The 12,196-nt window shown below is 29.9% G+C and overlaps 1 protein-coding gene across 1 annotated transcript in view; it reads right to left on the minus strand.

Annotated features, from left to right (window-relative positions):
- The window catches only part of LOC139426442 (uncharacterized), a 9,362-nt gene extending 3,063 nt beyond the window's left edge, over window positions 1-6,299 (minus strand). Inside the window, exons 1-4 of the mRNA XM_071185330.1 lie at window positions 5,916-6,299; window positions 2,832-3,145; window positions 1,235-1,352; window positions 48-178 (exon numbers count right to left, since the gene is read on the minus strand). Coding sequence (XP_071041431.1) covers window positions 48-178; window positions 1,235-1,352; window positions 2,832-3,145; window positions 5,916-5,996 — 644 coding nt within the window. The 5' untranslated portion in view covers window positions 5,997-6,299. The remainder of the gene's footprint in view (window positions 1-47; window positions 179-1,234; window positions 1,353-2,831; window positions 3,146-5,915) is intronic.
- Between the last annotated feature and the right edge of the window lie 5,897 nt (window positions 6,300-12,196).

The following is a 12,196-nucleotide window of genomic DNA, read 5'->3' on the forward strand; positions in this document are numbered from 1 at the left end:
GCCCCACAGGTTGAGAATCGCTGCTCTAAACAAAAAATTACACATACGAACAAAATGTGAAATTAGAATCTGTGATCTTTCTGCAGGTAGAAATCATCTCTTCTGTGGGGGAAAATTCGATGGCTTCTTCCCAAGACGTAGAGAATACATTACTGTAAGCATCCAGTACTGTTGGAATCTGCATAAAATTTTTCATTAAGGCAATTTACAAATTTTTTCACAAATTTTTTGCACTGATGAAACAAAAATTTAAAACATATTAAATATAATTTAACATATTATAATATAAAGAAATAAATACATTTTGATGCAATTGAAATATTTATGATTTAATCTTGAACATTATGTCATTTTTAATAACATTATCATCCGATATGTATCCAGAGTTGTAGAAAATATAAAGTTAAAAACTAATTTGTTTCTTTTATTACGAATATCAATTATATGATAAAATGCAAAGTTTGAAAGTTTCTCATTGCTGGGATTTTCCAATTGAATCTGGGATATGGAATAATATATAAGAGCATCTTCTTCAAGTTTTGCAGACGAGATGTCAAGATAAGAAATGATTCGAAATGAAACTTAAAGTTTCCAAAATCTGAGAGAGGAAAAAAAATGAAATTTTAGATTTTATTAACACGATAGATATGTTCGTTATCAAGAAATATTTAATTGCTTTACATTGTTGGAATCTTGGGAGTAAATTCAATTTCGACAATGCTAAAATTATTTCAACCCCAGTTACATCAGCTATTACTGTTTTTCATTTTTTTTTCCACTCACGACTTCTGTAGTTTTTCATGACTTGCTTATCACTTTTATTTTTCCATTTTTCTTAGGCAACTTTGAGTTTGAATTTCAAACCATTTTTGTTTCTTTACATTCATGACCGGCTGGTTTTGAAAATGGATGTCTATTTTTGATGCACTTTAAACATGTCAACTGTTATTTTCATTCTGTTTATTTCTTAAGTTTCCAATCAGTATCATACCATTTCAGTTTATTGGGATTATTTATTTCATTTTATAATAATATTTATATATATATATATATATATTACTGTGAACCATTAGCTTATATTGTTTTGAGAAAATAAAATTAATGAAATTAACTTTAGATCCAATTTTAATCATATTTCGATATTGTTTAACGGCCGAAATGATCAAAAATATAATTATAGAAAGAAAAGTGGATTTTAGGTTACAGAGAAAATGATGAACCCATCTATACTTACTCCGTAATATGTTTCATTTTTTATGCAATATGAGGGAAAGGAGTTGCAGAATTTCTCATGATCATCAAAAATCTCACAGGAACTGTCATTTTGTTCGCAGTAAACTTGTCTTCGAATTCTAAAATTAAAAATTGACAGCAATAAATTATCAAACATAACATCTTCATACTTTAAAAAATAGCGGATAAAGAAACAAAATTTATTTAAAAGGTTTAATAAGTATTCAAGTAGAGATATACAGTTGTTGATTCCAAGAGGAGACCAACGTTGGTGGCTATAAGGTTTTGCGGTGTTATTCTTAAAAGTTTTTATTTTGTTTCATTTGGAATATTCTCACAAGACTGAGGGTAGGCCATTTAAAAAAATAATGAACTCGAGTCCTTCGTAAGTTAACAGCTGCATTTGCGTGGAAACAAAATTTTAAATCCACGAGGGTGAAAAAATCAATTTAAAATAAGTCTGAAAAAACAAGTTCTTATAATGATTTATATATTTAGCATTATTGTCTTTACTCATATTCATCTTTGGATATCAGATATTGCAATATCACAGCATTCATTTAACAGTATAGATTTCAAATTTTTAAAAAAAGCAGCATTTTTTTTCCTTACAATTCATGAAAACATTTTTTACTAGAGAACACTAAAACATTTTTCAATATTTTATCTTAGCTATTTGAGGTTGACTTTTAATTTTTTGACTTGAACAAATTAAACGGAAGTAAATCGTCGAAAACTAATTGCAGAGAGCAAATTAATAAAGTCGTCTAACGTTACAAACAGCCTGGAGAATTTAAATATCAGCACCTGCAGCAATAATACAGACCAATTTACCACTTTAAATTGAACCATGTTTACATACAAATTGAACCGTAGGAAAAAGTACGATAATATGGTTATATTCAGCGCCTTATAGTAAGGTTGCAGATAAATTGAAAGATATGTTCATTCGATAAGCTCTTAATTTTCCAGCTGTGATTTTAAAATTAATATTAAGAGGCATTGCACGGGGAAATGACATGTGTATGTTTTTATTTTGGCAATTGTATTTTTTTCTAGTATTTCAGACTTTAAAAAATATATATATACAATATGATTTGTTTGCATATGATTTGTTTGTCTATTTCTTGTGTAATATATTTTTGTAACTTTCATGCACATTATATTTTGTCTGATAAGTTTACGCTGTAAAATATTCCGGATCAATATACGATAGAAAGTACCGGTAAACAAGGTACTGGTACATTTCACCATTCTTTCTTTCCGGAAGATATTACGGAACTGAATTCTTTCCGGAAGATATTACGGAACAAAATATCTCATACACAGTAATTTCTCAGTTATAATTACAGTAAAATCCTTGAAACACTGTAATTAAAAAAAAATAATCGTAAAATTACGGTATGATATTTTACGATTAAAATGAATTTTACAGATGATATGCATTCAAATTCCTGATACTTTATACCGTAATTTGATACGGTTCTTTTTTACAGTGTAAGGGTTAAATTAAATTAAAAAATAATCCATCTATTTTTTTATCTGGATTAAAGCTAATTTTATTATTTTAAATTTTAGGCAGGACTTAAATCTCTTACTGATTATTACTGCAGAAAGTTAATGCTGGCTGTACAACTTCATATGGACTGCTGTCTTCAATGTAAGAAACTGTAGGATACGTCCAAAAATACTGTAAAAAATTTCCTGTTTGATATAAAAATCCCATTAAACAAAACAAAAGGATTAATATTTTTCGAATTCTTCTTCTCCACGTTCTGCTGTTGGCAATCTGAGGCAATCCTGTTATTAATGACTTTTTAAATACAGACTTTGCATACATTTGAAAAGATTCGTCTCTTGTGTGCCCCGCAGAGTTTTTGACAGATTTGTCAAAGTTTGGAGATCCTTTTGCCTAGATATAAAATTGAAAAAAAAGTTATTTTTCTCACAATGACTCGTTATTAAGAATTATGATAGTACGGCATGCATACTATGCTGAAATTTTACGAAAATGAACCAAACAAAAATTTTGTTTTAGACGAAATATGAAGTGATCGGTAAAAAATGTTTAAAAGTGGGAATTTTAAAATTCCTTTTTTGCATTCATTCGTTTTTATTAAAGCTATCCAATCTATTTAAAGCGGGTAGTTATGCATACAGTTTATGTAAGAATTAATTAATACTTAGTACTGCATTATGTAAGGTATGAAGTTATTAACGCTACCGTAAGCAAATTTTTGATAAAACATTAGTTTTTGTTTGCTAAAGATGTATTTTAAGCTAAATTATTAAAAAGTGAATACTGAAAATAAATACATATTTTCATTTAATAGAGATTTTCCTTATTTTCACATTTAAAATAAAGAATAACTTGTTTAACGTTGGTTCAGTTTCGCGTATTATTAGCAGGTTAAAATCAAACAAAACATAACTGGACACTTTCCCAATTTTTATCAGAAAAAATATTGCAAAAAATGAGTATATTTTTTATTTCGCTAATAAATAATTTTAATTTCTTTATATGTAAAACATATTTAATTTACCATCAGTTTACTATCTCGGTCACATGGAAAATATAAAATATTAGTCTTTGTATTATAGTTTTTAACAACACAAGAGATACATCACATAGTGATACTTTCCATTCGCCATTTATTTAATCTTTCTTCTATGTAAATTCTACTATCATCGTGAAAACAACCAACAAAACTCCTAAACAAAACTTGGCAAATTTCAAATCTCGGCAGATGGTGTAAAAATATTATAAAACAAAATGTACAGACAAATTCTGCTACCCCCGAGTGTCCTCCGAAAAATAAATAGTTTTAATTTATGCATAAAGTGTTAACTTTGCATAATCATTGAAGCGTGATTTTTGAGGAAAGAATGTTGTATTTGCTCTACTGCAATAAGCAGAAATCTATAAAAGTCTCAATCAGTATTTTAAACGTATTTAAGTAAAATTTTCATAGTTCACCATTAATTTGAATTCAGCTAAATAAAATGTAAGTAAATAAATGTTAAAAAAAACAAAACAAATATTTTTGCTAACATAAGAAGAAGAAAAAATATGCGTCAAGTTTAGAGAGATATTGTCATAGAATATTTAAATTTCAGCCCTTCAAAAATTCAAATCAAGGGACACTCATGATTTTGGAGCAGTGTAAAAAGCAAATGCGAAAACTGATTCAGATGTATTTCTGTTTAATTACTTTAATTAGGCCAATTTCAGTACTGCAAGCCGTAATGGCTTAGGGGATCGAGAGTACGCCTTCCAATGAGGTGAAACCGGATTCGAATCTAATCAACGGTTGGTTGATATGAATTCAGCATCCGGCTTTCACCAACCACAGTGCTGATATAAAATATCCTCAGTGGTAGACGGATCGTGGGTTAGAGTCCCCTTGCCTTCTGGCTAACCGTGGCAGGATCTCCATGTAACGCAAATGCGGGTTAATTTCATCAAAAAGTCCTCCACGAAGGCAAATTTCTCCCAATACTTGATATAGTAGTTTCCTTGTCTTCTGGATTGGGTTCAAAATTGCAAGTCTACGTAGTTAAACATTAGTAATCGTAAGTCCAAATTGGTTGGATTGGATCGGATGTTCAACAACGGTTATAAAATTTCAGTATTGCTATCTGACGATGCCACAACTCTCAAGAATCGAAAAACCTCAAACAAATAGGGGTAGAAACTTAATGAGAAAAGGAACGTTATACATTGAAACTTGAAAAAAAAGGATAGTGTAGTTCTTCAGGACAACTCCTGACTGGTCTGTTTCCGCTTTCAAAATGAATGTTTACCTTTTACAAATTACTGATTTATCATTACAATAATTAGCTAGATACTAGATTTGCGGATAGATGAACGCTGCTTTTTTGAAGCTCTGTCGCCAAGGAAAGTAAAAAAAAGTCATAGTCTAAGTGCCTCACACTTGAAGCAATGTGATGATTTTAAATGATATATATAGTCTTGCTATTATGAAATATCTAGGCTTTAGAACAGACAAATAACTTAAGCTTTTTAGAAGTTATTGAACTTTCATTAAAATTGTCTATTCGGCAACTTTTTTTCACCTAGATGAAAATTATCAAAATGGCTGCCGTATTCTCAATTTCCGAAAACTTTTATGATCACAGATAAATGCAACATTGGAGTAAGTTTTTAACAATTAAGAAACTAGACCACGAACGCTTTTCATTTTCACTAAACAGTGGCTTTTCTCCATTTTGACGTTTTGCGCCATTTTCAAAGCAACCGTAAGCAGCACTGGCTTTTGATAGGCTAAACTTGACCCAACTGTCATGAGTAACAGTTGCAAACTCACAGCAGTTATGAAAATAGAATATTATTCGAGAAAAAGCATAATTTCATATTACGACGGAGCCTTCGAAAAATATTCTTCATCAGACCAACGGAGACCTCGATCTCTTTATTTATCTATCGTACATCGTTTCGTAATTATTCTTAAACAATAACTTAAAATAAACCAGTAGACTCGGTGAAGTTTATCCTATCGCCATAGAATAATAGTAACTAAATATTTCTTTGTTAAGAAATATGATATAATTTAAAAAAAAAAATCTTTTTTTTTCTTTTTTCGAGTAATGATATTTGGAATCAAATTTTTTCTTTGAAGCAATTTTGCTTGTAAAAAAAAAAAACAATAATTTCATTTTACCTTATTTCGAAAGCTGGCTATTTTGTAACCTGAAACTCTTCGATTTCGAGTGTACCAAATGCCTGAAGAATTCGTATCCATTTGTCTCTAAAATAGAGAAAGTTTTTTTTAAGAACTAATAATAATGTAACCAATATCAATTATTAGAAAATTAAACGTTGAACTGCTTAAAATTTAATATGTGAACAAGTTTCATATATTTATGACTAGCTGAATACCCGTTCTTTTTACGAGGTGAATAAAAAATGTCAATTTATCTGTACTGTACTACATTGCAAAATAATGCAAAAAACAAATGTTGCATAAATGTTAATTCTATGAAAAATAATAAAAAAAATCGGTAAAAAGCCCTAAGTATTAGGACATAAAAGTACAAAACTTCAGCTTGATGAGCGATAGCTCAAGGGATAGAGAGTTCACCTTCCAATGAGGGGAATCACGTTCGAATCCAAGCGATGGCTTGCGATACGAATCCGCATCCTTCTTGCACCGAACACAGCGTTGACGTGAAATATTCTCAGTGGTAGACGGATTATGGGTTAGAGTCCCCTTGCCATTAGGCTTACCGTGGGAGTTTCTCGTGGTCTTCCTCTCCAAGTAACGCAAATGCGGTAGAGTTCACCAAAAAGTCCTCCAAGGAGTCAAATTTCTACCACTACTCGTTCCAAGAGTTCCCTTGTATTCTGGATTTTGTTCCAAATTACAAGGCTACGGAGTTGCATAATAGTAGTCGTAACTCCAAATGGTCGTAACTCCGTGGTCGACTTTTTAGCAACGGTTCTAAAAGCCTTCAGCTTGATTTTATCGCATCTACAAACCCTCTCGTTTACCAAAATATCGACACGCCACCGAACATATTAATTCCAGCACATATCCGTTGTTTTATTAAAACGTACAGTGCGAAAATAAATAAATAAATAAATGGACCACCCTAAACGCGTTTTGACTTTTGAAGAGGAGATGTTGTCTCCTATTTTTCTTAATAATTTATAAATTTACGAACAGTGCTAGTTACAGGATAAACAGAACTGAAAACATTATTGTTTTTTTTTTGTCGTATGCCTGTCCAGGCAGTGGGGGTGCGATTGTTCCTGTTTTTTAGTGGCGCCATCTTTGGCCAGGAATTCGACTTCTGTCACGCCATTCACACAACCACAACCAGTTTAGAGGGCGGGTCACAGTCACACACGAAGGAGAAAGGACATAGAACACACAGAGAGAAAGAAACATCCATGCGTTGCCCGGGATTCGAACCCAGGACCTTTCTGATGCAAGGACAGTTCCCTGCCCCCTACAGAGGCCGGTCGGCACTTTATTGGTTAAATGTAAGAATAAGAATTTAGGGGATCTCGTTAGCACACTGACATAAATTGTTCTAGCTCCAGGCATTTTATTATCTCTAAATCTTACTGAAGCAATCGGAAGCAAGAAGAACGGTTTTTCATGTTCCAGGACTCAATCTGAATGGTTCAAAAGGATGATCTCAATTAACTTGTTAGACAATATAAATTTATCTTGTAAGACAATATTTTAAGTTATGAAATTAGACTTAAAAACATACTTTCACTGATTAAACATACCTTTCTTTAGACGGATTTTTGACCTCATAAATATAAGGGGCTATTGCAATCAGGTAAAAATGACCCATATAGTTAGGTCAGGAAGGCTGCCCAAAATTTTAACCCTTTACTGTTACTTTCTCTTTTTGCTTATTTCGAGAATACTCGAGAAATTTTTAAGAGAAATGAACCATTTTTTCTTACTATTATAAAATTTGTTTTACGAAGATAATTCCAAGCAAAATATAACTTTCAGTAAATAATTATTATTTTTTACTACTTTATTTAATAAAAGACTAAAAAATTTAGAATTGTAAGGTATATTAATTTTCGCATCTTCTTAAAGAATTCACTTTTCAATGATATACCACAAATATTGAGAGAAATTGATCCTACTGCTCCACTGAAAAAGAATTTTAAAAGCACGACATTTTAAAAATTATGTTATGCCTTTTTCTTATTTTGCGCGATGTACATAAATATAAAAAAGATAACTAAAAGAAATATTTATCATAGGTAAAAAATTTTATAATAATACTTACCTAACAAAAGTGACGTAATTTGCTATGTATATTTGAATTAAAATTAATTCACAGTTATTTCTGGAGCAGAACTACAATTTCAAAAACATGGGAAAGTATAGAGAATTAAATTTATAAAATGCTCAAGTAAAATAAACAACGTGTGCAATAAAGCTTGTTATTTATCTACAACATTCTAGAAGTTAAAAGTTGGAAGTTTTTTTATTTAAAAAAAGATTATTAACTTAAACGAATTTTCATTCTTTTTTTTTATGACGAAAACGTAAAGGAAAAATCAATCAGCTAGGATAATAACACTTAACTATATTTATTTTCCTGCATGTTCAATAAGATACAACAAATTTATTTTCCGAAAACTGCCAATCTTAATTCGAAAATTAAATGAAGAAAAAAAAATTCGTAATTTGAGGTCACGCTTTATCGCTATTTCATTTGCAACATAAAATCCTTTTACGCTTCAAATTATGTATAAGTTTAGCTAAACAAAGTTCCATTAATATTTCAATATAATTCGATTAACAGAATTGATACACTTGGAATTATTAATATTGAAATCGCATTAGCTTCTTCATATTATGCTATTGATTAGCAAGCTACTAAATAGCTTTCGTGCTGAAAAATTGAATATAAAATAAATTGCGTAATGACATGAGCAATCGATATAAATATGCATATACAGTGGGGGGTTATAATGGATATACTTCTATACTGATACAATTTTATTATATTTCACCAGAAATAATTAAATAATCATTTTAGAACTTTACCTGTATTTCAATCAAGCGATTTCTTATATTTAACATTAAAGTTTAATTTTTTTGTGGTTTGAGGGACCGACAATCAATTACAAACCAGAAATAATATTTTTGAATATTTTGAATTTTGAAAAAAATGTAGCATTGGCTTTGTAACTTGTAACAATTATTTATGCTACTATAGGAGATAATTGCACAAAATTTTGTAAGCCCGACTTAAATATTTCTGGAAATTTGAACATTTTTATAAAAAGGAATTTCTTTTTATATTACGTGTTTTTTGCTATAAATTAAAAAAATAACAAATAATAAAGCAAAATTTTTATGGCGATTTAAAATTCAATTAAATTTTTGGTTTGTGCCTTGAAAAAAAATTGGTTGAAAACTGAGCAGCATATAAGTAATTAAAGTAGTTCAGAAAAAATTTAAAAAAATTCTTAATTTTGTAGTAAATCGTATTTGGCAACTAATGAAAAAAGTCCGGTATATAGACTAAAGTCCAAAAAAGTCCGATATAACGTGCATAGACTAAAAATTTTAAAAAATTCAATCAATTTTCTATGTAGTTTTTGTATTTTTTAAAAGAAACTTAAAATGATAAGGGGTTTTCTACAAATAACATTTTGTATCCTAAGACAAAATTAATTGAAGAAAAAAACTAGTGCAACAGTTATAGGTGATTGATCTTAAATTTTATTACTAAATTTAAAAATTTTAGGATGATTCATAATTTTCCTTTATCAACTCATTGTTTTCAAGTGTAAATATCTATTTAACAAAAGTAAGAAATAAGAACGTACTTATAAATATAATGGTTTTATAAATATATGGAGAATAATATTTCATATTCTCTATCCATTTTGAAAGATCTAGAAACAAAAACTTGTTTGTAACATCACCCAGTAAAAGAGCACCTTCTATTGTTATAAAATGACTTAAACGAAGTGAAAAGATTATTTTATTTTTGGATTTTGATATAAAAGATATATTTAAACTCTAATAAAAAGGTGTTCCACAATCCAATCACCACACTTAATATAGAATTCTCAGTTAAAATTGAAATGAAAATAAATAAAAAGAAGCCAGGCTACATATTAGCAAAATGCATGTTGTCTATTTTTTCTTGTTTTTTTCTTCTTTTTTTTTGAGAAGCAATTTTATTGTGTTTTCATCTTGGACATCTTTAACTGTTAATCCTGAACTGCTCGGTACACAATTTCGTAAACATATTTAAATGCAGCTCAGACACATTCTGTGTAAACTCTTTTGATGACTGAATAGCCATTGAACAGCCAATCGATATCAATATTAACATTTTCGGATTGGTACGATGGTACTTCAAGCAGATTGTAAGCTGCATCGCACACCCGTTTCGGATTCACAAGTTCATACATCAAATGTGATTTGAAAGCTAGGCTTTTTTTTCTTCAATTTTACATGAATAGTGAATGAATGATTTATATTGCGTTAAAGACAGTCTACGGTCCTGTGCAAGTCATTCGGTACGTTGACAATGGATCTTTTTATCCCTACTGGTGATCAACACCCAGTACTCGTATTTGCACGAAAGGAGTTCGGAGACCCACCATTCGCTCTTCGGCAGGGTCCAATTCACTCAACCACTTTAGCACATTTGTGAGGGGCCGGCTTCATGCTTGCATACGTGAACGGAATTCTTTCGTTTTTCTGTTTATGTGTAACCGTTTGTTTGTATTGCAGTCTACGTTCTTTGGCTTTGGTTTTTGCAGCCTCAGTGAATTTAGGCCGTGGCATCCTTCTTTTCTTGCTTCAACTCTAACTTATGGGACCGGGTCAATCAGTTTGGATACTCCTTATTTGTGATATTCGCCTGAATTCGCTTGAAAACGATCCAGTTTGAACTCCAGGTTAGAATTTCTGATTCTTTATTAAAACAATAAAAACAAAAATATCGTTCAAATAATGAAATTCTCTTTTATTCACAACTCAAGAAGTTTTTATGCGATCTTTCTGTTCCCATATCTCAAAAAGAGTTCACCAACTTAATGTATAACAAAATTAAAGGAGAAAAAAAAAGAATTCGAAAAAAGTTATCTAACAGCATCGGTCGCCATAGCAACGTATGCAAAGACAAAGCATGCGCACTGTTTGTTATTACTCTTAAACACAGTTGTAAAGTGTGATGACGTCCAAATAAGGTGTGCGCTCTATCAAGCCCAAAACAACACCCATTTTGAAAAAAGGTGATAAAAAAAATTTAGAAAAGAAAAAAGAAAGATCTTAATTGATTAACGGTTTAGCAAATGAGCAAAATTGGGACACTGTGCATTATTTATCTAATAACAAGGAAACACCGGTTTCTCTATGAGGTGAAAACTGCTGCTTGGAATACGATTTTTTACGTGTAAAACTGTGAGTGGGTTAGGAGTCAGAGAATAAAATAAACATTTTAAAAATTTCAACAAAAAAATTTTTTAAAAAACTAAATATCCTCGTTGGCTAACACGATCATTTCCGCAAACATCGTGCTTTCTTTGACGACTTTTCATAAATGTTACAGTGCGTTAAATTTCCTCTTCAATATTCGGAGATATGTGGGCTTGTTAACCTTTGACATCAAATATCCCCAGAACAAAAATTCAATGGTTTTCAATCATATGATCTAAGGGACCGATTCTGTTCGCATAGTGTAAACGGCCAGGAAATGTTTTATGCAGTAGTTGACTTTTTTGACGTAATTTTTAATAATGAAACGGGTTTTTTTTTTATGTAGTGCTACATTTTTATCTTATCACTCTACACTTTCAGCTGTCAAATAATTGATTTTTAGTATTGAATTAATTAACCTTCTAATTACTTCCTATCTTGCATAAATATTGAGACTCTCTTTAATACTTTCATTTTTCTTGAAATTTGCTGTAGGAGCTTTATAAAAAAAATTGAAGAAAGTAGTGGAAAAGTCAGATTTTGGTTTAATGTTATTATTATTTTTCAAAAATCACTGACTTTTTATATGCTCTCTCTTAAATTTTAATAGGAAATTCTTGCAACATATTTTAGGATAAAATTTTTATATAATGAGCATAATATCTGTAAAATTCACTGAGTCAAAATGCTCAATCTTTCAAGCCAATCTTTCAATCTTTCCGATTCTTATAAGTCATATTCAATATTTTATACCTTACTTTTTTGTGCAAAACTGCGAAAGTTTTTCTTTTCATAAAAAAAGAACAATTTAAAATTTTGACTTTTTTTTTTAAAAAATATTACGTTTAATTTTTCCAAATATGTTTGTATCTTTGTAAATTCGGTATTGACAGTAAAACTCGATATTTGTTTTTATTTGTAATACATATAATAAAACAGAAAAGATTGAAGAAAAAAATAAAGATAGAGATTTTTCAGTATTTGAATTGCAATAAAATTACAAATTAATTTATTACAAC

This window comes from Parasteatoda tepidariorum, chromosome 9 (genome assembly GCF_043381705.1).
Source record: "Parasteatoda tepidariorum isolate YZ-2023 chromosome 9, CAS_Ptep_4.0, whole genome shotgun sequence".
Taxonomy (NCBI): domain Eukaryota; kingdom Metazoa; phylum Arthropoda; class Arachnida; order Araneae; family Theridiidae; genus Parasteatoda; species Parasteatoda tepidariorum.